Source organism: Colletotrichum navitas (assembly GCF_030913465.1).
Source record: "Colletotrichum navitas strain CBS 125086 chromosome Unknown LY79scaffold_20, whole genome shotgun sequence".
In the NCBI taxonomy this organism is placed as follows: Eukaryota; Fungi; Ascomycota; class Sordariomycetes; order Glomerellales; family Glomerellaceae; genus Colletotrichum; species Colletotrichum navitas.
The window spans coordinates 192,326-220,030 of record NW_026850566.1 but is presented as its reverse complement, the minus strand read 5'-3'; the positions used below and the strand labels follow the sequence as shown (position 1 = coordinate 220,030).

General features: G+C 56.5%; 8 protein-coding genes across 8 annotated transcripts; 4 read left to right on the top strand and 4 right to left on the bottom strand.

Moving 5' to 3' along the window:
• The first annotated feature begins 1,808 nt into the window (after positions 1–1,808).
• On the top strand, positions 1,809–2,634 carry LY79DRAFT_154840 (uncharacterized protein). Its single transcript, XM_060551092.1, has one exon. It carries the CDS (start codon positions 1,862–1,864, stop codon positions 2,534–2,536), a length of 675 nt encoding a protein of 224 aa, XP_060415556.1. The 5' UTR covers positions 1,809–1,861; the 3' UTR covers positions 2,537–2,634.
• A 1,081-nt stretch (positions 2,635–3,715) lies between these two features.
• LY79DRAFT_668659 (uncharacterized protein) lies at positions 3,716–7,107 on the top strand (the record flags this gene model as incomplete). Its single annotated transcript, XM_060563553.1, has 6 exons — positions 3,716–3,848; positions 3,954–4,949; positions 5,005–5,614; positions 5,673–5,735; positions 5,785–6,652; positions 6,763–7,107. 6 exons carry the CDS (start codon positions 3,716–3,718, stop codon positions 7,105–7,107), a joined length of 3,015 nt encoding a protein of 1,004 aa, XP_060415555.1.
• A 159-nt stretch (positions 7,108–7,266) lies between these two features.
• LY79DRAFT_549556 (proteasome A-type and B-type) lies at positions 7,267–8,786 on the bottom strand. The gene is made up of 3 exons (XM_060557482.1): positions 8,317–8,786; positions 7,723–8,261; positions 7,267–7,648 (listed from the first exon to the last, which is right to left on the bottom strand). Exons 1-3 carry the CDS (start codon positions 8,339–8,341, stop codon positions 7,475–7,477), a joined length of 738 nt encoding a protein of 245 aa, XP_060415554.1. The 5' UTR covers positions 8,342–8,786; the 3' UTR covers positions 7,267–7,474.
• Positions 8,787–8,869: 83 nt separating this feature from the next.
• On the top strand, positions 8,870–12,440 carry LY79DRAFT_154776 (Spc97/Spc98 family protein). Its single transcript, XM_060551091.1, has 3 exons — positions 8,870–9,643; positions 9,704–11,670; positions 11,730–12,440. The coding sequence occupies exons 1-3, from the start codon at positions 9,142–9,144 to the stop codon at positions 12,162–12,164; spliced, it is 2,904 nt and encodes a 967-aa protein (XP_060415553.1). The 5' UTR covers positions 8,870–9,141; the 3' UTR covers positions 12,165–12,440.
• Positions 12,441–12,715: 275 nt separating this feature from the next.
• LY79DRAFT_668656 (Yqey-like protein-domain-containing protein) lies at positions 12,716–13,309 on the bottom strand (the record flags this gene model as incomplete). The annotated part of the gene is made up of 1 exon (XM_060563552.1): positions 12,716–13,309. The coding sequence occupies one exon, from the start codon at positions 13,307–13,309 to the stop codon at positions 12,716–12,718; it is 594 nt and encodes a 197-aa protein (XP_060415552.1).
• Positions 13,310–15,191: 1,882 nt separating this feature from the next.
• On the bottom strand, positions 15,192–17,177 carry LY79DRAFT_154754 (UMTA methyltransferase). Its single transcript, XM_060551090.1, has 10 exons — positions 17,076–17,177; positions 16,894–17,008; positions 16,667–16,828; positions 16,257–16,348; positions 16,008–16,189; positions 15,795–15,953; positions 15,646–15,739; positions 15,488–15,557; positions 15,390–15,403; positions 15,192–15,321 (listed from the first exon to the last, which is right to left on the bottom strand). The coding sequence occupies exons 1-10, from the start codon at positions 17,081–17,083 to the stop codon at positions 15,288–15,290; spliced, it is 930 nt and encodes a 309-aa protein (XP_060415551.1). The 5' UTR covers positions 17,084–17,177; the 3' UTR covers positions 15,192–15,287.
• Positions 17,178–22,356: 5,179 nt separating this feature from the next.
• On the bottom strand, positions 22,357–24,862 carry LY79DRAFT_668655 (phosphatidylinositol 3; the record flags this gene model as incomplete). Its single annotated transcript, XM_060563551.1, has 3 exons — positions 22,357–23,257; positions 23,354–24,136; positions 24,195–24,862. 3 exons carry the CDS (start codon positions 24,860–24,862, stop codon positions 22,357–22,359), a joined length of 2,352 nt encoding a protein of 783 aa, XP_060415550.1.
• A 1,816-nt stretch (positions 24,863–26,678) lies between these two features.
• On the top strand, positions 26,679–27,155 carry LY79DRAFT_668654 (uncharacterized protein; the record flags this gene model as incomplete). Its single annotated transcript, XM_060563550.1, has 1 exon — positions 26,679–27,155. One exon carries the CDS (start codon positions 26,679–26,681, stop codon positions 27,153–27,155), a length of 477 nt encoding a protein of 158 aa, XP_060415549.1.
• Between the last annotated feature and the right edge of the window lie 550 nt (positions 27,156–27,705).

Sequence of the window (27,705 nt, the reverse complement as noted above, 5' to 3'; positions counted from 1 at the left end):
TGTCCCGAGAATACGGCCGCGGCGCATTATCCGGCGTCACGGGAAGCCTTTCCTATATATTCTTGACGTTGTCAACGCACAAATGAGAACGAGGAGCTAGGACATGAAGGCACGACAAGACGGATGGCAACATCCGGGGCAAGAACCCGTCTTCCAGATCAATTCCATTCTGCCGTGTAAGACGGAGCGACTATGGTCTCCTTTCATCAGCAAACATATGGGAGGACGCAAAGCCCTTGAGAACGGCGGCTGTGTTCTGGTACACGCGACACAATGAGGCGTATCGCCAAGAGCGTCTATGTCTAACTGGTGGGCTGACGCCAAATCCGGGTGTTCGAAGGAGCACCGATTAGAACTCACCACTGGCCCACACACGTCGAGAATCCCAGCAATGCATGGCAGTCATAAGGCCGGGAAACTGTTGTCCCTCGCCGGGTGGTGTGCTAGCCTAGAGCCGGGCCCGTGTGGCTGCGAGAAGGCTACCTGCATGTTGGCCTGCAGCGGCCATTGTTGTGGGCTTCCGTCCGGGTCAGATACAGTAAAGATCCGGTGCAAGATGCCAAGGTATGTTCCTGCGCATATCGAGGGACGCCGATAAAGCACAAGGGAATCGATCGATACTGGATATAGCCAGTGTCGCCCAGTAGCGTACGGGCATCGGTGGACCGTAGCGATCAGCGCGACTTGCCTGGTCCGATAACGCGTGAGGTTTGTGTTGCACCCCCAAGCCAGTTATTTTAACTGTGATGCACCCACTCATCGGTCACACCATCCACGAGGTCGGGAACGTAACGATTGGTCCAGCTTGGTGTCGGATGAGAGGGTGCCTCGAGACTGAGGGCATTGTTGCTAATGTCTCAGCGACATGCCGATGCCTGCCACTCCCCATCAAGTGTGTTCCCGGTGAAATAGTCGCACCTGGCAGCTTGTGGTGGTCTTGTCTTGCGTCTGGGCAACGAGTCAGATACACGCCACCGGATTTTCTGGCTCAAGTCGCCATCCGCAATGGTCACGAGGCTTGAGCATTATGGATTATCAGGCCTTGCCACTCTGTTTATGAAAATTCAACAAAAGGGAGACGGCTTCCTCGAATACCTTGGCGTCCCACTCGACACGCGACAAGTCAGCTAGTGGACGGATGGCATGGGGTGGCATGGGATGGCACGGGATGGCATCCATTCCGTTTGGAACGCCACAGGCGGCTGGATTCTTTTGGCGGCGGTTGACAATCTTGGCGCCACTTCCATGATGAGCGTGACGAGTATCATTGCTGCACTACAAGCAGACCCACGGATACCTGGCTGGAGGGAAGATTGTTTCGTGGCGAATGGGGGCAGCACAAACGACACTCTTCGATTTGAGAGACATTGATGCTCGAACCTGAATACAAATCGGACAGAGGGCAGCGGGCAGTGTAAAGATGGCTTCCCATACCGTATTCGACCGATTGAACACCAGCGGACCGCATTGCTTAGGGCAGACTTCGGACGAGGGTCATCAGGCCAGGAACCCCCCTGTCCGGCTGGAGTCTAGACCACTCAGGCCTCGGACGAGTATCACAGTCGGCATCCCCATCACTTGCACCCGCTCCCATGTCGTCTGCGACTCAGGTGGCGGGCGGTACCTACTACTATGTTTCTTGACACCTGATGGCACGCCCGGAATCCAACGGCGCGATGCTACGTGAGTACTGATTACGGATCGAACGACCAACCTCGGCTATGCCTGTATAAGCTTGGCCAGCCTCTCGGGTATGCGAGGACAAAGTTTGTTGGGCGGTGCCCGTTGCATCGAGCAGCTCGGCGACCTTCCCGATCCAACCTCATCTCCCAGTCTCCGCGGACAATCAAATCTTGCAAATATGCAACACTGGGTTATGGATTGGATGGCCTATAGTCAAGACGACGTCTCTCGAACGAATACAGATGGACACCAGCTTTTTTTTTTTTTTTGTTGCTTCGAACGGACGGGACGGGGACGATGGCCCAGGCCGAGGCGGCACCACCCCTTCCCCTCAATATATCTATCCCTAGTCCCGCTACGTCCATCGGTTGCCTGCCATTCGGGACATGAGCGACCCCTGACGGGGAAGCTTATGGGGACCCAAGTCTCTCTGCTCTTACTCTGCACCTACCTAAATAGACGGGTACCCAGGAACGAGTGTACACTGGTACCGATGTGGCTTCACTCCGGATGTCGAAGGAGGTCTGAGCCAGCCGATCCACAAACGTACCAAGTGCATCATTGGACATTGGACGCTAGGTGGGATCGATCCCGAGCAGGACGACCCGGCGTGCGGCGTGCTGTGCACCATTTGTGTGTGTTGTTTCCCTCCCGTCATCGTCTTGCCGCACCTTTAATTTTGATGGACGAGGGGCACTCGCCAGGGTACCCTATTCTCTCTCTCTCTCTCTCTCTCTCTCTCTCTCTCTCTCTCTCTCTCTCTCTCTCTCTCTCTCTCTCTCTCTCTCTCTGTCTCGCGGTGTCGGCTGGCCCGCGTCCCGCCTCTTGTTTCCCCTGGCTTCTCGTACCATGAACACTCCCTCCGACGTTCTAAATCGTCTTCCAAGCTGGAGATCATTGGCCCGTCGTCCATCACCTCCCACAAGAACGGTGTTAGAAGATGCTGCTGCTGCTGCGGCAGGGACAACGATAGCGCCTGTAGTACGCAAAGGTATATCGTGCGCTTACGAGGGAGAAGAATACTTAGTCCGAGGCTTATAGGGTAAAGAATGACACACAGAGACATTCTTGTCTCGTTCTTTATTTGTCCTAGCGGACCGGTCTGTCGCCTCATTATGCCACATATCGGGGTGAGGTGCCAACCTCCGTCGTCCGCTTCGTCTTCTTCCCTCCAATACCACCCCGGCCCTCCCCGCCTCCCCTCCCAATCGTTTCCTCGCCGCCGCTACTTGTCGGCCGTGGCATCCATCCCCTTTGTTTGTGCTGCATCTTCTTCCCAATACACCCCTTCTTCTCTAGCCCTGAATAGTGTAAAGATACCCTAACTCGAGACACAATACGTTGAACGTTTCCCAATCTACCTACCTTGCCTGCCTGGCTCTCGGCCGCGGGAACCTATTTCTCTAGTCCTCGTGCGTGTCTTGGGAACAAGGGACGCACTTCCTCCAACTTTTGCTGCAGACATCCTTACCAACCGCAGCCATCCCCTCCGTCCTACCCCACGAGTCCATGCATCTTGTCTAACCCATGACAGCCCACTCGGCGAAGACAAAGTAGCACCGGCCTGTTTCACTTCCTTCCACCGTCCATGGCTGTTTAAAAAGCATCTACTTCGTGGGCGCCCTTCCCACGTCCCTTTGCCTTCCTCTCTAGATCTTCTTTGCCGCGCACAGGATCGGATAAAACCCGCATAGCCCTTCGTTGCGCTACCGCGATACCATATCACCCCCCGGCTCCCTTGGCGCTTGTGGCCTAGGGACGACGCCGCCTCGCCTCCCAACATCGACCGTCTCCCGAATAGCCCGGCTAATTTTTTTTTATTCATCTGTACCGGTTTTTTTTTATCCTCGCAATACTCGACTGGGACTCGGGCTCGACATCTCCCAACTGTGGAGACGCGAGCACCGGCTCTCCGCTGCGCCGCAGAGTTACACAAGCCGGACAATGCAGCACGCTGGCCACCAGATACTGATGGACTGAACAGCCTCGTCGCATACCTGATTTCACTTGCAGCACACTAGTATCGTCTAGGATGGGCTCCCCCACGGCACTCGAGGACGATAAGTCCCCAACCAAGAGCTCGGATAACAACGAGGGAAACGGCAACGAGGATTCGAACCGCAAGAAGGCGAACGCGAGGAAAAGGACCAAGACGGGCTGTCTTAGTACGTATGAGGCTACTCTGCCATGTCCTAATCAGACTAGACATTTGGACCCCCGGAGTGCCGTTCTCCTCTCTTCCCGGTAAGATGGCTGACTGTGCTCGGAAGCCTGCCGGAAACGCCGCATCAAATGCGATGAGGGACGGCCCATTTGCAATAATTGCATCAAATCGAAGAGGCATTGTGAGGGTTACAACCAGCGTGTCATCTTCAAAGACCCCATCGCATCCTTCAACCTCAATGGCGTCTACGGCCCCGTCGTCTACCCTCCCGAGTCGTCAAACTCGTCTTTCCAGCGTCTTCCCAACCCTCCGCCAAAGCCTTCCAACGGGCCTCCTTTGGCCCCCATAGCCCCCAAGCCACCACAACATCTGGACTTTCAGGGGCAGCCGATGCTTCACTATGGCCAAGGCTTCCCTGCCCAGCAGCGCCTGAGCCAACTTCAGGGCCAACCCCCGCCGGCATCCTTCGACTTCAACCAGTTTCCGTATGGAGAGCAGCACATGCACTCAAGCCCGTCAATTGTCTCGCCGGCCGGCCAGTTCCAGGCGCAATTTGGTGGGCATCGGAGCAGCCTGGTCAGTCCCAACACGGATAGCGGCGCATTCGTTCACAGCCCGACAGAGCCATGGAGAGAACAAGCAACGGTAGCAGCACCAGGGCATGCGCGCGTGGAGCAGATGGGCGTGTTCTCCGATCACAACGCGGCTGCCCAGGGAAACCAACTCGCAGACAACGCCGAGATGGAGTATCTATACTCGGAGGATGACGAATCTATGCCCGACTCGGATGACGCTTTCGAGGATGCGATGGGCGAGGAGAGCGCCTACGGCCAGCTAGTGCAGAGCCGCAACGATGGCCCCTGGGATGGCTTTGGAACCAGGATGAGAACCTTTTCCTCCTTTGCCGATGAAGCCATCCTTACGTCGTACATACCCACGCCAAACCACTCGCCACTCAATGACGAGCGAACAGCCGCTTTGTTCTGGCATTTCATCAACGTCACAGGACCAAGCATGTCTCTGTACGAGAGGCATCCTTTTGACCACTCGAAGCTGGCGAACAACTACTCGGTGCCCAAGGCCGGTCACAACATCTGGACATGTGAGATCATCATCCGTGCTCTATGGAGTCTTGGTAATTTGACTGACTTTGACAGACACTTTCCCCATCATATCCTTCACCCACCCAGCGCTCCTTCAAGCCATGCTGGCCCTGGGGGCGTTGCAAATAGCCAAACTGCAGAAAGTCCCGCCAATGGCGGCCATGAAGCATTATCACCTCGCCATCCGCAGAATCGCAAAGAACCTGCGGAGCCCCAAGAGGAGAACGCAACCCGCCACGCTAGCGGCTTCCCTCCTGCTTGGGTACTTTGAAGTGTGGAACTCGGATCACACAAAATGGTGCAACCATCTGTTCGGGTCTAGGCTCCTGATCAGGGAGGTGCCGTTCAGGCAGATGACCAAGAACATCCTGCCGCTGAAGAGGGCCAGGAGAGCGTTGTTCCAGGAAAACCAGAGCCAGCAGCCAGACCCCTTTTTCATGGGCCACGACAACACACACATGATGAGCCACGACCTGGACGACCTCGACCTCGGCCTTCTCAGCAGGATCACAAACCAGCACGTTTCATACGAGGATGATGAACCACCTATAGGTAACTACTACACGGATCGGGACATTGAGCATTATGAACACCTCCGAGACTTGTACTGGTGGTACTGTAAGATGGACGTCTACCAGAGCGTGTTAGGAGGAGGGAAACCATTGTGAGTGCCGTTGTCGAATAACAAGAACGAGAACAAAAAGGGGCTTACGAAAACATAGTATGGATTACCAGCACTGGACCCAGTGTCCGCCACGAGCGCCGATGGGCCAGCTCGAGGCCATGTGAGTCCACCGACCCCTCGCGAGGGCTTGACCTCGTTAACACGCACAGATACGGGACGTACGACCACCTAATGCTGCTACTCGGACGTCTGTGCAGCTTCGCAGCGAAGGACCTCCCGAGGAAACGCAAATCGTTCAAGGGCTTCGGACCTCCTGGCGGGCGGCCAGGAGGACCACCAGGGGGCCCGCCGGGCCCGCCACCCAACGCGGGTGGACCGCCCAAAGGAGGAGGCCAGGGATGGCCCCCGCCAGGGATGGCAGGTGGTATGCCCGGAGGCGATCCGCGCCCCGGGATGATGGGCATGCCGCCCGGGGGCATGCCGGGAGGGCAGCCCGGAGGCGGCGGACCGCCACCAGGAATGATGCCCGGTGGCAACGGCGGCTCGCCTCCCATGTTCCCCGGCATGCTCCCGAACCTCGGCAAGGTGACGTTGCCGATGGGCTTCTCGCCGCCGCGGGACGAAACCCCGCCGCCGGCGGGGGAAGAAGCGCCGGAAGATCTCGACTCGAACATGGCGGCGGACGCCGCGATGCGCGAGTGGGAGTCCCTCCGCGAGGCGTTCGAGGTCCTTCGGTCCCGGTTCGGCCCGGAATTCCAGCCCCTGGGTGCCGAATACGCCGACCGGAGGGACTCGCCGTTCGGGCCGACGCTGCAGTACCGCACCTTCTCCGTGGCCGGCATCTGGATGAACTACTACATGGGGCTGATCCACCTGTACCGCGCGCACCCCAAGATGCCGCCCGCCGCCATGATCGCCGCGGGCGTCCAGGAGCAGCACACGGCCAGGTTCGCCGTCGAGATTGGGCGGATCGCCGCTGGGTTGACGGACGACTGCGCCAACGCCGTCGAGATCAGCACCCTCGTCGGCGCGGCGCTGATCGAGAGCTCGTTTTGTCTGTTTGTCGGCGGGATCCAGGTATGCTTTCTTCCTCCTCCATGACTCTCGCCCCCCCCTTCCCCCCTTGCCTGGTCGTCGGGCCATGCCTCTTTCGTGTTCCGATAACCTTTACTGACGCACCTATGCAGTACAAAGACAACGCCCAGCGGCAGTGGGTCGTCAGGCGCATGTACGACATCTCCCGGCTCACGGGCTGGCAGTCGGCGCGGCAGATCGCCGAGGGCTGCGAGTCCGGGTGGAAGAAGGCGGCCGCGATGGGGCGGGGTCCGCCGTACGTGCGCGACCCGGACCTGCAGCCCGCCGTGCCGCCGCCCGTGTGGTCGAACCCGCGGAGGATCGGCGACCGCCTCGAGCAGCTCGACAGCAACGACTCGATGCTCGTCGTGGCCAAGTCCGAGAGGGCCTTTTACGCCCTCGGCTTGCTGAGCGTCGAGCAGGAACTGGAGAGGCTCGTCATCAAGGAAGAGGGGTAAGGGTTCCCGGGTCGTCATGAACGGGGTGCTGTTCCGCATAAAAGTTGGGTTAGGGAGAGAAAGAGAGAGAGGGGGGGGGAGAACAGATGGTAGGCACTAGAGATGAGAATATGCTCTTGAGAGAAGAAACCATCATCACGTTGAGTACATTAATGATACACACTGTGGAAATCGTCTATACGTCTGGTACCAGAGTTCGTAAACAGGGGCAAGGGTAGTGTTTTATTTTTTTTTCCTTTTCTTGCCTGAGCAGAAAAAGTTCCCATGTGTCTTTCGCTTGCTCTCCTTTTGGCGCATCTTTCAGCCCTCTAAACTTTCGTATAATCGTACCCCGCCCTCAATGCTGTTCCTCGACCTGCGGGTACCTCTAGTTCGCAGGGAGCCTCTCTACCACGGCGGCCATCTCCTCGTCCGTGTATATTCTGAAGCCCCTCTCCTTCGTTACGCTCGCCAGCTGGACGTTTTTCGAGTCGAGCTTCTCCTCCATCACTTGCTTCAGCGTCTTGAGCACCAGCGTTTCGGCGTCCGTGATTGACAGTGACTGTGGATGAGTTAGCCTTCTGGTTTATGCGCGGGCTCGAAGCCGGGGAAGGAAGGACCGCCGGGTGTACGAACCTTGTGGTACTCGTTCTGCAGCTCGGCCTGCGCGCCCTCCGAACCGGAACCAATGGCTTTGGCGTCGTACCGGTAAAAGGTGCCACTGGGCTCGGCGTGGAAGAGCTGGGGGCCGTCCTCGTCGTATCCGGCGATCAGGAGAGCGACGCCAAAAGGCCGGGACATGATGGTCTCCTCGCCCTCGGCACCCTCGCCGAAGCGCAGGGCAAGGTCGCAGATGGCCTGAGTGCACGACTCAACGCGGAGGGGCTCGTTATAGTTGAAGGAGTGGGATTGGGACTCGACGCGGGCGTGCTCAACCATGGAGCGGGCGTCGGCCTGGAGGCCGGACATGGCGCAGCCGATGTGGCGGTCGATCTCGACAATCTTCTCGACGGACGAGGTTTCGAGCAGGGTCGAAGTGACGCGCTTCTCGACGCCGAGAACGACGCCCTCGGAGGTGGCAACGCCGATAGCCGTGGAGCCGAGCTTGATGGCCTCGAGAGAGTATTCGACTTGGAAGAGGCGACCTTCCGGGGAGAAGGTGTTGATTCCTCGGTCTGGGTGACAACTGTTAGGGAGCGGGAAGGGCAGGGAAGCTGGAGGGGGTCTTACCGTATTCAGATCTTGCCATAAACATCTTGGCGGTATTGTATGTGCGTAGCTGCTACAGAAATAGAGAGAAAGCGGCTGGGCCTAATTGACCAGGTGAAATCTTTCGGCAGTCGTCGAATGAGGTTTGTCGTAGTTCGAGAATGCGGGATGCTGAGGTTGTGACGGTGGTGGCGGATGGATGGATGGACGGATGGAGGGGAGCTTGGAGGTCCAGGTAACAAACGGTGACGGCGGAAGGCTGAAAAGGCAGGTTGATGGTGGTTAGGCAAGCACTCGGCCTACGCAGCCGCAAGCTTCCCTTTGGTACAGCAGCAGCCAGCACTAAACAAGCCCGGGCCTGGTACGGGCAAGGTACCTTTCCACAGCAGCTTCGAACCGTGCTCCCCCCTGTCACCCCCATCTCAAGCTCTGTGATTGGTTCCTCGCGTGATATCCCCTCCAGTACGTAGCGGCTGCCGTCCCCAAACGCTAAAGCCCGGAATATTTCAGGGGACTGGCACATCCCGGGCTGGGGTCAATAACACGCGAGGATTTTCCGACTAGACGCGCTCGAGGTTAATGGGCACTTAACCGCGTAAAGATAGTAAGGCAAGGTAGCAAGCAACCCAATCCACACGCCGAGAGCTACCTGGACTGCGACTCTGTAATAGAGGGGCAGAGACAAAGAGCAACAGAACACTCCGGCCTCCCAAAGTCCCTCCCCCTCTTCCCCTCCCCTCCATTTACCGGAGCAAAGCAGGCTACGAGTTTCGCGATCGAGGGACTACCTTCCAGGGAACCAAACCCTACCCCGGCGCCTTACACACTTCAAATGCAGTCGGCGACATGTCGTCAGGTACTAGGGTATCAACCCACGAGCGCCGCGCGACCAGCGGCACGGCACCCGCTGCCGACCAGGAACGAGCCTCAAGGGCAGCGCGCATGAATGCCGCCGCCGCCGCCGCCGCAGCCGCAGGGAGCGGTACGGAGAACGCCCAGACGAGCTTCAAAAGTGAGCGCAGCGAGAGGAGCGATGCGCGCCAAAGAGAGCGCGATCGAGAACGGGAACACCAGCGGCGCGACAGAGCCGCGTCACCCGGGAACAATGGACACAAGCGCTCGGCTTCGGGTAACCCCCGGACGGCAACCCGAACGCACGATGACAGGCGCGTAGAGGAGAGGAGGACGGAAAGGACGTATGTGACGCAACTCGAGACTATGGTCCAGCGGACGAGAAGTCCTGAAAGGGGAGAGCGGAGAGGCGGAGGTGACAAGGGCAAGGCTACCGAGGCCAAGCTACGGGCGGCTGAGGCGAAGCCCAAGGAGCCCAAGGTTGATGGTCCGCCAGGTGAGATGTCATGGCTGTGCCGTTGAAGTGGAATTCGCGACTGACTAAGTGGGACGGTAGCGCCATGGAACCCGGAAGCAAAGCTTCTTCCTCACACATCGGCTCCCCTGGCTTGTCGAATATCAATACCGCCGCTGGCGTCGCAGGCGCCGCAGCCCCAGCAGCCGAAACCGCTGAACGAGCTGTCCCTCGAGGCGCAAGAGGCTGTGATGCTGGAGGATCTGTTGTTTGTCTTCATGGGCTATGAGGGCCAGTACATCCGCTTCGTCAAGACGTATAACCCCCACGAGGAAAGGGATCGTCTGTCGGGGCCAGCATTCAGGATATTGCCAGGCCTGGACCCCAGCCTGCAAGACCTGACGGTGTCGATGCTGAAGATGGCGACATACTACTCGGCCCTCGAGATGTTTGTCGACGTACAGAGCAGGGACGAGTTTGGCGCTGTCAATCATGCGCTATGCGCCTCCATCAGGAAGTTCCTTCACGACTACCTCGTCATGATTGCGCAGCTAGAGACGCAGTTCCTGACAAACGAGACCTTTACCCTCCACGTCCTTAACATCCACACATTGCCCACGTGCCAGATGATGTCACATCTGTATTCCCTGGCCCACGATTTGCTTAAGAGGAATGCGCTACTGGACGACGATGATGACGAGGAAGAAAGCGACAGCGCGGACGATTTTGAGAACATCCTCGAGTCGTTGCGCGAAGGTGGCGACTTGGCACCGGGCTCGGGAAAAAAGATTTGCAAAGGAGGGGTCGTGCTGGGGCTGATCACGAAGAGGCTGGAGTCAATGTCGGGAGACCCGGCGGCGCGCGCTCTGCTGACCACGCTGCTGCGCGATGCTAGCAAGCCGTACATGGTGATGCTCAACGAGTGGCTTCACCACGGCGGCATCAATGACCCTCACGCCGAGTTCTTGATCAAGGAGCAGAAGAGTATCCGCAGGGAGCGCCTAGAGGAGGACTACACTGACGAGTACTGGGAGCGACGATATACCATCCGGGAGCATGACATCCCTCCTCAGCTGGAAGGTGTCAAGGAGAAGGTCTTACTGGCCGGGAAGTACCTCAACGTCGTCAGAGAGTGCGGCGGCGTCGACGTCAGCAAGGTCGTCCAGGACGTGCCCACATCCTTTGATGACAGTCGTTTCCTCGAGAACGTCAACAGCGCCTACGCGCACGCCAACGAGTCGCTTCTGCAGCTGCTCCTGACGACACACTCGCTACCCCTGAGGCTGCGGTCGATGAAGCACTACTTCTTCCTGGACCCGTCCGACTACTTTTCCTACTTCCTCGAGCTCGGCACCTCGGAGTTGCGGAAGCCCGTCAAGTCCGTTAATACCGGCAAGCTCCAGTCGCTGCTCGACCTGGTCCTGCGACAGCCGGGCAGCATCGTCTCGCTGGATCCCTTCAAGGAGGATGTCAAGGTGGAGATGAACGAAATCACGCTGATCAAATCCCTGCAGCGGGTCGTCAATATCACGGGTATCGAGCAGGGTGAGACGTTGCAGCCCCTGGCCAATCAACCGATTGAGAACGATAAAAACGCCATCGGCTTCACGTCGCTGCAACTCGACTATACGGTGCCATTCCCCGTCTCCCTTGTCATCAGCCGCAAGACCGTTTGGCGCTACCAAGCGCTGTTCCGTTACCTCCTTTCGCTGCGCTATCTCGAGTCCCAGCTGTCGACGACGTGGTACTCGCAGACCTCCGGCCTAACGTGGGCGCACAAGAGCTCTTCGCGCAGCCTTGAGATCTGGAAGCGCCGCGTGTGGACGCTGCGCGCGCGCATGCTAGTCTTTGTGCAGCAGCTGCTATACTTCTGCACCGCCGAGGTCATCGAGCCCAACTGGGCAAAGTTCATGTCCAGACTCAAGGTTGGTGAGGAGGGTCAGGAGGCAGCTTCGGGAGGCGTTTCGTCAGGTCCGACGAGGACTGTAGACGAGCTGATGCAGGACCACGTGGACTTCTTGGACACGTGCTTGAAGGAGTGCATGCTCACCAACAGCAAGCTTCTACGAGTGAGTTCATCCCGTTGACATCTTCCTCTCTCGAGCGTCTCGACTAATGCCGTTGATAGATCCACTCCAAACTGATGCAAACCTGCACAATCTTCGCAACCTACTCCAACTGGCTCTCCCGCGAGCTGGAAAAGGCGGACCCGGATCTGTCTGGCGCTACGCGGCCGCCCAACATGACGCCCGAGCAGTGGCGCGCCTTCCAGGCTGTCAGGACACAGAAGCCCACGACGGGCTCGCACAGCGACTCGACGTCGTCGGCGGGGCCGGGCGCGAGCGACCAACAGCAGCAGGACGCGCGCGTGGGGAACCTATTCGAGATCATGAAGAAGTGGGAGAGCAACTTCAGCAGGCACCTGCAGATCTTGCTCGACGCGCTGAACCACTACGCCGCGACCGAGACGGTCGTCCTGCTCAGTCTGTGCGCGCGGCTCAGCACGGCGAACCAGGGAACCGAGTACTCCGGGCTACGGAACGAGGACGACAGCGTCGCATAAAGCCTGGCGCCGGAGCCGCGGGGGGTTCTCTCTTCACTATCTGCCTCTCTTTTCCTCGCATAATTCAAAGAAAAGGTCTACGGCGTTTGAAAGGTCTGGGTTCTAGGAAGCTGGGAAGCAGGGCGGATAGCATTTCGCATTATCAAAAGCCTAAGTGAGAAGAGCGCATTAAAGAGGAGAGAGAGGAGAGAGAGGAGGAGGGGGGGGAGAGGAGGAGGAGGAGGGAGGGAAGAGATGTGAGGAAGTTGCCTGACATGCCCTCTACCTAGACATATACCATTGATTCAAGCATGCGCTTCAGCGCGCTAAGTTCAACGTTTCCAGCCATTCATGAACCGGTTCATGTTGTGTGGTAACCCAGGCCCCAAACGGGGTAATGATACTCCTTTCGATTTCGTCTCGCACCAGAGACGATGCGAGGGGTTCCTCGTGTAAAGTGCTCTCCTGCCGAGCGTTCGCTTTTGTAGTGTACAGATATTAGATAGGTCGTGGTGGTACATATACAGATTTGTACAGCGGCCGACTCTCGCGGCCTCTGCCTCCCTCCCCACTCATTCCTTCTTGAGGGCCTCCTTGACCAGGTCGGCGACTCGCTTCCTGTCGACCTCGAGATCCTTGCCCTGAATGGCGGCATTGATGAGCCTCATGACCTCGCCCAGGCCGCTCTTGCCCGCGGCGTCGGCGTCCTCGATGGCCTTCTGGATGAGCACGCGGACGTCGGCCTCAGTGACGGTGACGACGCCGCTGGTGGCAATGTACTCGGCCATGACCTTGGCCTGGAGGTCCTCCTTGTCGGCGAGGTCGTCGCGGCCGGCGGCGCGGAACTGGGCGGCGGCCTCCTGGGTGGCACGCTGAGTCTTGCGCAGGAGGGCGACGAGCTGTGCGTCAGTGGCGATTGGGGCGTTGGTCTTGGCTGCGTTGTTGGTGGCGGAGAGAACGGAGCGGAGAACGGAGAGGCGGGGCGCGTCCTTTGCGCGCATGGCCGTCTTCAGGTCGGTCTTGAGCGTGGCCAGAAGCTGGGGCTGGGCCGGGGCGGCGTCGGAGGAGTAGAGGCGGAGCGCCCGGAGGGGCATGGCAGCCGCGCGGCTAGGCACAGTCGGCTGGAGGAGCGTCTGGAGGAGACGGGCTGAGCTTCGGGAGGCCATTATGTTTGATGGGAGAGGGGAGCGTGTTTTTTATGAGAGTTGTAAGTCGGCCGAGCTGTTTCGCTGCGTATTTCTCGATTGATTTTCGTGTTCCGTCGTTAGAGGCGCTAGTTCTGTACAATGTTGTCGTCAAGTCGTCGTATGATGCTGTCAATGGATTCGGATGGGAAAAAGTTCGATTGAAGAAGCTGTCTTTAGGTGGAACCGTAAAGGGAGCTTCTCATTGGCTAGCTGTACCTGAGCTATTCCAGGCGCGCATGGTGGCACCGGTACCATGGGCGGAAACTTGCGGGGGCCCAAGGGTCTTCTCACATTGTTGCTCGGTCTCAACTCAGAGGCTTTTTTTTTCTTGTGTCCGAGGAGGCATTATGTGATGAACGACTGACGGCGGGTGGTTCATCCCGGGTTCGTTTGTTGGCCAATGGCTTGATACACAAGGTACCTACCTAGGTAGCCATACGTAGCGTGATGGCTAAAAAAATAGAGGAAGAAACCAATGAGACAATGAAACTTGCGCGCAACCCGAGCGACCTGTAGCATGGATTGCTGATTAACATAATTATCTGGGCATCTCGTCAGCTCACTTGAAAATGCCAAAAATGATGCAATATCCGTGCCATCTTCCAAGATACAGAATCACCTGATGTGGCGGAAGATGGAGGAAGCTGCAAAAGTAGCAAGGGTCGGGGCAATCGCAGCGGCCTCCGGACATGGTCTCCAAAGCCGGAGAAACTAGCTCGTGATTCGTGCCCGTGCGCAGGCGAAAGGGAATGGGTCTTTCACCGGCGAGAGCACGGGTGTGGTGTCGAGGTGGAAACTTGCAAGTATGGCGATTGCAAATGCTGGAAACGTGACATGGCGTGGCACGGAACATATCGCCCATCAGGTAAGGGTGGGTTCCGGTAGATGTTACGACTCATGGGTTTGAGATGCCCAGACGCGATGCTGTTTTGTGCGTGTTATTGCCTACCTACCTACTAGTAGGTACCCTACCTCCCTACCGCAAGGCCTACCTGGTGTGGCGTGTGTTCTTCACCTACAGCCCGGTCTTCACCGAGGACCCGGGGAGACGGTAGCGAGCTGGGGAAACTATGCGGACCTGCCCATATATGTAACGCGTTCCAAGGCAGTCACAGCGCCTTGAGCCACTCCAATCTAAACCCAAAAAGGTACAGAAGGAAGATAGGCCAATCACCCGAGCCCTCCTTCCCTCCCTGCTTTTTCGAGGCGCGAGTCTCGACCCTTTATGCCTTGCTGGTAATTAGCCATCGTTGTCTCTTACCACTCACTACCTAGGTACTTTAGCTTCCGCTGATCCCCACTTGCGGCTTAGGCTTATTCTCTTCCAACTTCTTGCCGTCCTCTTTCCCTTTCGATGCATTCCATGTAGCCCTTGTTGCCTTCCACAATCCCCCGTTGAAACCCTTCATCCATCCATTCTCGCCTGTTGCTATGAGGGTTCTTGGAAGCTAGCATGATTCTCGCAACTCGGGTCAAGACAGCCGTTGCTCGCTGGTTTCCATCTCCTCCAGCCCGCCGTCTCCTCTCAATGGGGAGCTCAAGCACTCATCGACCGTTCAAATATCACAGGGCTAGTCGCACCGACCAACAACCACGAATAGGCCCGCACGCTATTAGTCAGTCTCCAAGAGACCCGTCTCGTCGGCCCTTGGGCCTCAATAAAGGTCCTTGGCCGTCGGAGCTTGAGGCTTCTCTGTCTCTTGCCGACGGCCTCTTTCTCGACTCACATTTGTGCCCATCTACCAACATCATGTCAAGCCGATGAGCATTCTGGAGTACAACCAGCAAAGAAAAAAGCCAAACGGAATTGCGAGCTAGGCATGGGTATCTACTGCCGTCACATCATCGTCATTGTCGTCATAATTCTGTTCCAGAAAGCCCACCAAGTCTTCAAACCTAAACGCCCCGCAATGCTCGGTCAAACAAGCAACCCTGCCATATGATGCCCCGACATGCCTCACCGGCGAGGTTTTCGACCTATACAAACATACCTCCAGCGCGAAACCACATCAGCATATATGTATCTCCAAGCAGCAACATCGAGTAGGCGCTCACTTACATTGGGAAATATGCCTGGTTCAGCTCGTCAGCATTCGCCTTCATGCCAGTTATCGGAGTGTGACGCCTAGTACGTTTGAGGCCGGCAGCTGTACTCACCCTGAATGCTGGGTTATCGGCTTCACTCCTGGCTTGGGCCACCAGGACCTGGAACTCTTGCGAGGTCATTCTACCGTGATACGGTCAGCTCCAAACACGCTCACATGACGAGTCCTTGTCATGTCGTCCACGGAAGAAGATGGGGTAGCTGAGCTCACCCTTTGAACTCTGTCATGGGATACATGGCCAGGGAGGCGAGCATCCTCCGGACATTCTCTCGGTTGACCACGCCGATTTGGTGCTGCCTCGGATCTAGATCACCAATAAGCTTCAAGGGCTTGTACGTCTGCTTCTACAGGTTCCTCACCATTCGACCAGCCACATGTTGGGAGAGGAATCATTTGGGTCTCCACCGAGTCAAACCCTGCGCTCTGCATCCAATTCTGCATCTGGAGCGGCGCTCGTGGATCTTTGTAAGGTTGCATACTGTCCAGGTATCGCCTCGACCACCTGCGCAAGGCGTGATCTAAAGCCGGGAACAATCAACAAATGCAGCTTCTCCGGGGGTGAGCCGCCTTACTCTGAGTCAACGTCCCGTTGTCCGACTGCGCATTGAAATATATCTCCACCATCTGGCACCATCCACCCGGTCGAAGTACCCGAAACGTATCGCGGATATAGTCCCTCCATCGGTTAGAATGAATACCGCCCGCCATCATTTGGCTATGCACGAGATCGAAATGATTGGATGGAAAGGTAAATCTGGGCCGGTTCGGTTAGACACAGCCTGGGTGGATTCGCGAGCAACAGCTCGTCCATGTTTGCCTACCTTCCGTTCAAGTCGTCAACCTGAAGGTTCAAGTTCGTGGGTGTTTGGGTCTCGTCTGGCCAGATGTGCGGGCAAATGTCAATAGCCACCACCTGTCCTCCGAAGTTAGCATTGTATGCGCGACCCGACCGACATCGATGCAATTCTTCTATGGTTCTATGCTTTTCAACCACTGAGGAGTATCTCCCTGCCGATTACAATGAAGAGCAGGAGGAGTTCATCGTGGGTAGACGAAGGCCGTGGACCGACCGTCCATTGGAAAACTCGGCAAAACGCGGTGGCCCTTTGCCGTTCCGCGTAAGCCAAACTCTACATGGGCACGCTGGTCACCGAGTTGCGGACAGAGGCACAAAAAGAAGAAGAAGAAGAAGAAGAAAACAGAAGAACAATTGGATGCGCGCAGAACTTACCTCGCAGCTTGGGTGTTGCTGTGCGACTTCGAGAGCCCAGTCGCCGGCTCCGAATCCACACTCGAGTATTCGTCGGGGTCTGGTGATGGGCGGGAAAAGGAGTTGGTTTTCGAACACTATTGAGAGAACGGCATGCATGATTTGCAAGCGCTCGACTTCGTCCTACAACCCGTTCAGATACGTCAGACAAAGCAGGGAAGCTTCCATGAACTCGGTGCGTTCTTTACCTCGTCTATCGGTGCAAAATAAGCCCCATTGTCAACTGCGTATCGCTGGTATTCTCTGCCTTGATGCATGACAGTTTCAAGGAATGCGTTGTCCAAAGGGACTGTTTGTGGATCACTGGGAACAGTCCAGACGTCAAACGAACCCTTCTTTCTGTGCGAGTCTTAGGGATGGTCAACCGTACCTTGCCATACCGACAAAGACAGCAACAGCGGTGGGATACTTGCTCTTCGCACTAATTGATCTCAATAAGATTGAGAAGTTTCGTCCAAAACCTGCCTCTGGGTCCGACCTATGGAGGTGTGTCTCGTAACTGCTTTGCTTCAATAAGGTCTGCCGCAATTTCAGGAACAGGAGGGAGGGCGAGGAAAGAGTGCCTCTCAAGTACTGCCCACGCAATAAGTACGATTGTTCGTCAACAAAGCCATATTGGGTTTACAGGGGCAGTCGCGAAGGCGGCAGTCGTGTCTAATAGACATAAAATTAACTGCCCGCCGCGTTGGAGGTGGAGACTCCGAGAAGGTCGAGGGGACTTCAGATTGGCCTGTCATTCTTTACTACACCCCACGACGTCGCTGTCGATCTTGGGTTAGGGCCCAGAGGAACCGGTGCCTGTTTCGGTACTCCATGGTACACGGCGCGGACGAGGCAGTCTTCAGGTGACATAGATATGTCCTCTATCCGTACTGTTTCTGCTGGACCCGATACACCCCCTGTGCGAGAAGTGGACCAGCAAACAACCAAGACGTGCTAATCCCAAGATAGGGAGTGAGTGGCATAGTGCGGGTGTACCAGCGGGTCCCTACCCATCCTGGTAGGCGGGACACCGCTTTTACCGGTTGCCCGATCCTTGGATCCTGTCAACTCTAGCTGGTCTTTCTTTGTACACTGTTCCGAAAGCCAGGTAGACGGTTATCGTTCTCATCGACCTAACCATCTTCTTGCGGGACTTGGCATTAGAGGCCGACACCCCACATGGCCACCAAAGACCGCAGATGGGAGCATGGTATATCTCATGCTATTGGTATTGGGGATGAGCTTCTCGACGGACTCCGCTACAACAATCGAATTGCATCAATATACCGCTGCCTGATGCTCACAGAAGAGCTTCCACACTCACGGCAAAGCCAGCAATGGACTGGTGCCTTTCAGACCAACCGCATGGCTGTCGGAGTACAAGGCCTAGCGCATTCTCATACACACAGATGTAGCCCGGCTGCAACCCTCTGGTGTCCAGGCAATGAGAAGCTCTTCAGCGAACACGGCTGTCCATCCCTTGTTTTCTGCTTACCCCCCCATGTTGTGGGTGGGAACATCGCTTGAAGGAGGGGTTACATGGGCGATCCACACTTGTCGCACGCGGAGCTATAACCGAATTCCGACGGTTTCCATGTCCCAAGGATCCGGTCGTTGGCTTGAGCTTGGTGCAATCATAGGAGAAGGAAAGTAAGCCTGAACTAGAGGGCTGTTGCACAGGTCCCGACAGGTCTCTAGATGACACGCGCCTCTCTTCGCGACAGCCTGTTGCCTGTACTTACTGAGCACACCCAAGAACATGGACTTGGGGTTGCCGGTGACTTGGCTCTTAATGCAAGGGGGGGGGGGGGGGGAGGATGCTGACCCACAAAGCGCGAAACGATCACAACTTGGACGCCGCTCAGCGACCTCGTACGACAAGCATGGTGGTTAACCCTATGCTGCTTGACTTGTCTGGTACTGACTGAGTAGGCCGGGGCCATATATGCGGCCAACGACGATCGGAGGCGGAGTCAATGGTCTGATGCTCGCACACAACTTGACAAAGACCTGCGGTCCTGCCAGCGTGGTGAGACCGGCATCAGACCCAAATCTCACGACAGTACGGATAGTTAGAGGGAGAAAGATAACGTGAGCGGGAACATCGATTTTTACTTTGCTAAGCACCAACGCCTGCGGTCTGTAACTTTCAGCCACTACACACCACCCCAGAGACGCTGTTAGGCGGCAACAATTTGGTCGGATGGTGGCACAATATGCACAGAACAGTCAAGCCCGGCAAAATATAGGTAGGTTGCATAGCTCTGGCTCTTGACACGTTGGCGTATTCGGGTGCGTGCTGATGAAGTTTTAATTACCTCAGTCCTTGCGACTCCCAGGGTTTCGCCCCGCCTCGTGCTTGCCTACTCGACAGACCGGTTGCAGCTTTTTGCTAGCCAAACTCCAAGAAAGTCAGCCAAGCAGGATTCCCGAGCTGAAATGGTTTGATAAGAGTCGGAAGAAAGACATAGGCGCTGGCCCATTTCTACAACGAACCCTCGACTGGCCGCTTTGCAACTAGGTACTGACATGACAGGGAGATGGCCTGGCTGGCTCGACCGGGCTGCTGCTGGCTCGGATAGTGGGGTTTCGGGAGAGGGCGCGATGACGCGAGCCACAAAAATCTCCTGGTTCCAGCTATTTGGGAACCGAGGGGCGAAGGTCGACAGCGCTTCCTTGTCTCTGAAAACCGCACCCTGGTGCTTGGGAGCGTCACGCCTGTCCACGGCCGCCACGTACTCGCTGCAGCCTGCAACCTTGTACCAATGGGTTCAGATGCATTGCATGGCGGACGGGTAGAAAAAGCGACGGGAGACACCATGAGACGACGGCATGCCGGCTTCGGCCTGCCTGGCTGCCAAACGCCTGGCCCGGGATGTCATGACCCTCCACCCTAACCATCCCTCGACGTCAGAACAAGGGACACACACAAGGAGATTGGCCGGCATCTTGTTTACACACAACTTTGCTAAGCCAGCCACAGTCTCACCAAAAGCCGCAGGCGTATATCCGCTGGGCAGCTCGCAGTGGTCAGCCGAAATTACGGGCTGTCCGGAGGTTATCCCAATGGCGGGTAGGGGGCCCGGGAGTATCTCTAGCTCTAAATTACCACAGGTCAGGTGGCCCGGAAAGCGACTGCTCAGGCATGACGGCGGTGCAATGCTGCGTAACAGGCAGCAGCTGGGAAAAGGTGAACATGACCTGCCCAGTGAGTGCCGTGGCCACGAGCCAAGCAGCCTCGGAATAGAGGCTCGGAGCAGAAGTCGTGATTCATATCTCGGTATCTATAACGAAGTCTTGCCCCTACGCACGATGACCGAAAACCTAGAAGGTTCGTAACATATCTTGGAGGCGCCGGCGCAACACCATGCTCCGCGCCAGGGAGCGAGGCAAGAAATTAGCCTGTTAGAGATGATGCACGTCAGAGGGGGATCATCCAACCCATCTTTCCTTAACATGATGCCATGTGTAATGGACCCCGACGACTCAACTTGGATAAGCTCGAACAGGATGGCGCCTCCAATGACAAGCTCAGCTTCGCAACTTGCGGCCGTTGACCCCGTTGTCGTCTGCACTAGTGCGGACCACGCATCTGCGGATATTCCACAGTATTTTTTCTTTTACCCGATATGAGAGGAAAATTGAGCGAGCTCCTCTCTTTTTTCAATGGGATTTACTTCAACCCTTGCAAGGAAGGGGGAGGATGAGGGGGATTACCTATGAGTTGGCGGCCGATGAGGGGGAGTCGCATTCAGCTCCGCCAGCAGGGAACCCCGGTCGGCATGTTCACCTTCCTCTTAAGCAGAACCGCGTTCTCGGGTTCCCCTAGGATGGGAGGCTGGGGCACAATAGGTAGTACCCTTTGTCGTTTGCCAGCCGTTCCTTTTACAATCCCTGTACATATTGACGGAAGACGGCATGTCATGACTATGATACTGCAATGCCGAACATATTCACTCCACGAAGCACCCCTCCCCCTTATTTGTTGGGTGACGAGCAGCGGCATCGTCTGTCGTCTGCGATGTGACCTACCAATTAGCTCCATTCATCAATACTAGAGTTGATGTGTTTCGTCGGAGAATGCTTCTAGAAGGCTAATTATACTCTTGCGAGGGTTTGCCATTTGAAAAAGCATGGAGCGCGTTGCCCCCGGGAGGGGGGGGGGAGGGGGCCTTCATACCGACGAGTCCCTATCCAGACGGGTTGGTGCGGACTACTAATATTTGAATGTATTGCCGACGTCCGCCCCCCTTCCTATAACTACCATCTTGGGTGCACATGTCACGGGTCACAATTTTACCGGACTCAGCTATCGCCCCCTCCCTCCCTCCCCTTTTCATCCCCGCCCCCCCCTCCCCCGCCTGACGCGCCACGACCATCTTCCCTTTTCCGTGCAACGTGAGCCCGGAATACTGGTTGGCGGCCGCTGGGTCGACAAACCCTGGGACGAAGCTGAGCCCTCCCGACGGCGACGGCGACTATCAATAACATCCAACTTGCGCCGTGCGACCTGAGCAGTCACTTTTCTCAGCGCCCCTCCTTTTCTCACGGCATGATCGGAAAGGGCCAACCCGGGTTATTTTTGCATCACACCTTTTCCGTTTTGTGTGGCTCTGCAGGAAGGTCTCTCGGGTCTTTTGGGCTATAGCCTTGGTTGCTTTTATACATACTTTTCTGTGTGAGCAACTACGGATGGATGGCTGGGATTGGCTGCGTGCTACCTTCCCCTGGAACCAGATTGAGATGCGAGCGGCAAGAAAAGGGTCAAGTGAGGGAATTCCGTCTCTGGTTCGAAAAGAGGGCGAGAAAGAAAAAAAAGAAAAAAAAAGGAGGGGGGCACTCTTTTCTCAGGTTCGCCGAGAATGGCACTGTGCGTGCATTTCCTCCAATCTCCCCAGAAAGGAAAGAAGAGGAAGAAGAATAAGAAGAAGAAGCAAATAAGGAAGAAAAAACCAGGTGACTGTGGTACGCCCTCGCCCTCGCCTTTCCTCTCCCTTCCGAAGAAACCCCCCTTCCCTCCCCTGTCTTTTGTTTTTCTTCTTCCTTCATCATGGGTCTTCGTCCACTCCTCCCTCATCCTCATCCCCGTCCATGCGCGTCTGCGCGTGCGCGCGGATCTGCACCTCTCGGACCCGCAACGTCTTTCTCTCCCCCCACCCCTTTTGTGCCTTGCTCGTCATGTCTTTGACATAGATATCGTGTCGTGTCTTTTCCTCAGACTCTCGTCGTCTCTGCCTGGTACTGGATCCCCTCCTTCTCTCCCTATCATGTTGCCAAGCCAGTAGACCGGTGACAAGGTATACCATCCTACGGCCCGGGAAACGCCGCCAACACCTACGCCATGATGCTTTGTTCGTCCTGGCGCGCAGCAAGCCGACCATTCTAGTGTAGATGAGATGTGATGAGCACCCAACACAACTCCCTCCTTCCATATTCATGCGGCGTCTTGTCGGCCGACAACAGAGACCAAAGTAATAGAGGGGCAAAGAGAGGGGGAAGGGCCACCATGCATGCACATACATAGTACACACACAAACACCTCACTCCCCTTTCCTTCCCTTGCATGCGGAGCGAGCGGAACGAAAATCCTCCAACCGATAATCTAGCTACCCAAATCATTTTGAGCTCCGTGCCGCCCCGCATGTTTTGCTCGATGCAGGCCAAGTGGATCACCAGCAGGTGAAAACCGGGTTCCTGGCTTTCACCGGCTCCAGCCTCTCCACAATAACCTTGCGTTGGTTCCCCTCCATACCCTCGGCGGCCGCATAGCCCAGGTCGCCCTCCTCGAAGTCGTCCTCGTCGTGCTCCAGGCTCGGGCGGGACCCGTGCAGGTGTTGGGCAATGCTGTTGCTGCTGCGCCGCCCAGCGGCCGTCGCGAACGAATAGCGACGTTGCTGCTGAGCCTGTTGACGGGCGGGGTAGTACACGTTCAGAGCGCGTGACCCGTGATAACTTTCCCGGTGGCTTTGCCCCGAGAACCTAGGCCGCTGCACCGTTGGATCCTTAAACAACGGTACCGACGATGCCAGGATGCCCGAACCGTTCATGGACGTCTCGTCCGGTGACTGGGCTCCCTCATCCGTCGGGCTCAACGCCAGCTCAAACCTGCCCGGGTGAGGCATATCGGCCGGGGGGCTGGCGAGGCCAAGCAGGTCCCCGTCTGTGGACGCGTTGGCATCGCCTATGTCGCCCTCGTCGATGGATCCGCGTAATTCTGCTTCGTGACGCATCATCTCGGCGGATGTCACCCGCATGGGAACTGCGACCGGTACATCGACGAGGTCGTCCCAGACGCAGACCTTGGCACGACGTGTGAGTTCCAGCGGGCCATGGTCCGGTGTCTTGAGCGTCTCCACGACGTTCCACGCCTGGCCCTTCATGACGGCGATCTGCCGAGCAAACATTTTTTCCTGGAAGTCGGGGTCCAACTGGAAGACTTTCCGTAACGCCAACTGCGTCTGGCTCCACCAATGCGTCGAAGTCAGGAGAGGCAGAAAATGATCCCGTGTCTTTTGCGAGAACGGCCGTCCGATCAAGTCAACAGGCAGAAACAGCCAACCGAAGGGAAAGCTATATATAAGAAGACGATTAGCTCAGTTGTCTATACGAACCCGTGCTCGCGTTCATCAAACTGAAGGGCAAGGGGGGTCCGTGGATTGTGCATACCTTCGCCACGCATCTGGGTGTTTCCAGGGCCAGGAGAGTGAGTTATCAATGGCACCGATTGTGATCTTAGGGTCCTGTGTGCTCGGCATTGGGCTCGAAGCCCTCATAGGCTGCTGGGTTTTGTAGGGATACGAGGAGCGGCTTTCTGCTGCTGGTCGCTGGCTCAAGTCCACGGGCCGTGGCCCGTCCTCTTCGGACGGACCTGTCTCCGTGTTCATCTGGAGTGGCTCTGACACGATGGATACTTGCTGGGTGCTCCAGTCCACCTTGATCATCCAGTTGTCTAGGCCGCGATCCGTGTTGCGCATGATATAGTCCAGGATAACCAGCTTTTCCAGCTCTTCGCGGAACGACTGCTTCAGCGAATCGGTCCACACGAAGTTGTCTGGGCCGGGAGGTAACCTTTCTTGTCTGCTTTCGTCGTCGCTCTCGATGTCATCCAGCGCAGCGGCGCTGCTAGGCCGGCAGTTATCTGCCCATCTCCTCCTACGTTTGCGGTGCGGGTCGTTGGTTCTGAACCCAGACCAATACTGGTCTGGCCAAGGGTGTTCTCTCAGAAACACATTGGCATCCTTGAAACCCTTGAGGAAAACCTGAAAACTTCCGGGCTTCTCGGGCAGTGGTTTCTGCTTTCTATAGAAGTTGTGACGGTCCCAAAACGGGTAGTGAAAGGATTTGGAGGACAGCCACACAACATCTGTGTAAGGCACCATGTGAGTGCGAAGTTGACAATCCAGCGTGTATGCAGCCGCCTCGCTGACATATGAGAGGTTGGGAATGAGGCTACGGGCACGGTCAGCGAGTGGGACACTACGGATAACCAGCGTTCGGGTTAACTTACCATGCTCGTCCGAAGCAGCAGGGGAACAGGTTTCGGTGAATCCACTTGTTCCACTTGGGATTGCCTGCGGCATACGGCTCTTCATCCTTGGGCTTGAACACGCCCACCACCTTTCCTTCTGTATTCCGAGCAAAATAGCTGCCAGAGCTTCCTTGGGCGATCATGCGTGGGTGTGTGCCTTGTAGGATGGCCTGCCTGACGCTTTGCAGAATCTCTTCAAACTGAGACTTGGTCATGACATTTTGTACCTCCGCCAAGCCCTCAGGGGTGATGGGCCGAACACCCTCTGGTGCTTGGAATACCGAATGGTGAATCTCGAGATGTTCGTCCTCTCCGGTCTTACCACGGCCCTTGGTGCGCTTGAACCGGCTGGCGATCTCGTCTGCCCATCGCTCCAGCCTGGCATTGATGGCCTTGATATCCACGCCGGAGTTGCTGCCACCACGACGGCGGTTCGTAGGTCTAGAAGGTCCGGTGCTTATAGGCTTCGGGGTCGTCATACCCGAGCGGGGGCGCGGTTGGGAGATGGGTGCGAAGCGAGGGGCGGAGGCCGGCTGTAGGGAGGCGTATGACTGGGTAAGGGGGTTCTCGTCTTCGGAATCGGAGGAGAGGGCATCGGCCTGAGCGAGACGCTCATAGCCCGTCGTTGGGGGCCGGGAGCGAGGCATTGCAGCCGGATGGAGGGAGCGAGGTCTCGGGAATGAGAAAGAGAGGCAATTATCGGGCGAAGGAAGGTCCGTAGATCAGAGCCATGAGTGTAACAATCGTCGCGGCTTGGGCAAGGGTTGAGATCGAGAAGCTATGAAAGCGGATGTCTGTACTGCGCTTCCGTCGTGATGCGATAGCCAACCGAAACAAGGTAACGTGGATGCCTGACCTGATGAGCTGGGTAGTCAAGAAGTCGGTAGGAGGAATGGGGATTCAAGGGAGCGACAATGGAAAAAAAAAGAATGGAAAAAAAAGAAAAGGAAAAGAATTAATGTTACAAGAATAGCAAGTAGCTCGAAAGTAACAGCAGACAGCAGGTCGCGAGGAATCAAAGACGGGGTCACAGGGCGACAGAAAGTAGTTGTGGTTGTGGACAGGGAGCGATTTCTGAGCGAGTCGCGTCGTCATGTATGTGTCGTTGGCAATCCGTGGTTTCGGAGGACCACGATGCTGTCATTGGGGTGCATGCGAGCGTGCTATCCTAGTTCGCTTTCTAGTACGGAGTACCTTGCCCAGAACACATGCAACCAATAGCAATCTAGGTGACTGCACGTCAGTAGGAGGTAGACTTGACTGGTGTTCCTAAAGCGTGGACCGGACGCCGCGTTTACCCGACTGACTAAAGTAAGCAAGGTAGGTAGGTAGGTACCTACCTAAGTTCCAGCGCCTGCCCGTGCCGTGTTTGTTAGCTGTGACTGGACACTCGTCGATGGACGATAAGGAGAGCTGATAAGGTAGTTCTACTGTCAACTAACCATAACCTGCTTCAAGTTGGACCCAAACCACCACGTCCGTATTTGTCTTTGGTGGTCCTGGGCCTGGCAACTACGGCACCTATCCGCCTGGGTCTTTGGCAAGGTTCCGAGCCAACAGGCACTCAATGATATAACATGCGGACGGCGGCGGCATCACCGTTTGTCTGTTGACAAGTGGGATATCGATGGCAGCTTCGAACGTCGGCCTCAGACACCAACCCGCCGATTAGCCACAATATCCCAATATGGTGCTCATCAAACACCGAGGCGTTACCATGTTTGGTGGGGCATAAGATTTGCCGAAGCAACAGGCTACCGGCATAGCCAAATATTTGTATAGAGACATTCCTAAAACGGCATCATGACATCGCGAACAACACAAATCCCTATACCCAACGCTAGTCCTCTGTCCCTCAGTCGAATGAGATGTCACAGCTGTCACAGCTGTCACCCCAGAACCACCCCAAACCCCCGGGTCGCAACCATGGGCCCACCCACACCGCGCGAGTCGTTCCAGAGTCTCTCCCGCCGGCGAATTGATGCGATTCATCAGTCGATAATATGCCTTTTACTTGACGGTCTATGCGAAGGTTCCATTATTATGATGCTGGCCAATCCACTGTCAGTCTTACCCTCCGGCCCGAGGGCGTTTGTGACAATCTCCCCATCTCAGGAACGGTCGTGTGGCACCCTTGCTCCGTCATGATCGTTTCGTTTGCGGTCTGGGCGACTCGGTGGGCCACTAGCTCGGATGATCTTCCCAGCTCAAGCCTCGATCCCGATCAGCTTGATTCTATGCCGCGCCCGCCAATCCCTTCCTGCGGCTCCGTTTTCCGTCTTCGCCGTGGGCCGTTGTGTTGAAATCCTTTATCATCTCTCCGCCCGCTCCACGTTTTGGGGCCTCTCTCTTGCTCGCATAGCACTCACTAGCCTGCCAATGAGCGTATTATCAATCAAGAGCTGCACATCTTCGCCTCGCCCATATTTTGACTTTGTTGTTGCGTGCGTGTCAACTCAGACCATGGCCGCTCAGTATGAGACCGTCGTCAAGTTCCGAGAGGTGACGCCACAGACCTTTTCACCCGATCCAGACCCGCACCGGGGTCGCAGGAGAGAACGTAGCCTCACAAGGTGTGACCTAGAGGCCACTCACTATGGCGGCACCGGCGAGTCCAGCACGCTACGGGGCCGACCCCGCCGACGATCGACCTCGCCGGTGGCACCATCATCGAGAGCTTCTTCACGAGCCATTCCGAGCAACTCCGTGTCCCCTACGAGGAAGCGTCTTCTTCGCATCGTTCTTCTCGATCGGCGACGTGGCCAGAGCCCCTCCCGGTCTCGGTCTCCCAATCACCAGCAGGCCCCACGCCGGCGCCGCCATCGAACGCGGAGCCGAAGCCGGACCCATACCAAGGAGGTGTATCAGGCCAAGGACGAGCTGCCTCGGCCCACCCAAGAGCCACTATTCAAGAAGGGGGGCAAATCTGCCCAAGACTGATTGCATGTGTTAGGGGGGTTAGACGCGTGAGTAATGTACCAGAAATTGGAGGAAAAGAAAAGAAGAAGAAAAAAAGAAAAAAAACATTCGAACGACGGCAACAGTTGAAAACGCTGTTCACATGGCATGATGCGGTGCGCACAACAAGGCAGGAAATATCAACATCCCGCCACTAGTTCAACGGGCCCAGGGCCATAACCGCGCCGACAAGAGACGGCCATGTCTCGGCCAGCTCAGATCAACACAAGGTGGGCATCGAGACATCCGGGGTCACAGTGTGATTGATCTGGTTGGGGTAGGGTGAATGGGTGGGGGCGTGCTAAATTGGCTTATCGTCAAGATGGTGTGCAAGACTTGGAATCGTCGGACAGTACACGAAGCCCAGGGTAGAGCGGCCCATGGATTCGGGCTCAACTGGGCGAGGAGGCCGGCGAGGTATCTCCATCAGAAGCGGCATGTTCATCCATTCCTACTCGACGAGACATTGGTAGAGGGGGTTGATGATGGATACGAGCATTGTCCAACGGGTCAAAAGCAGCAGACTCGGGTT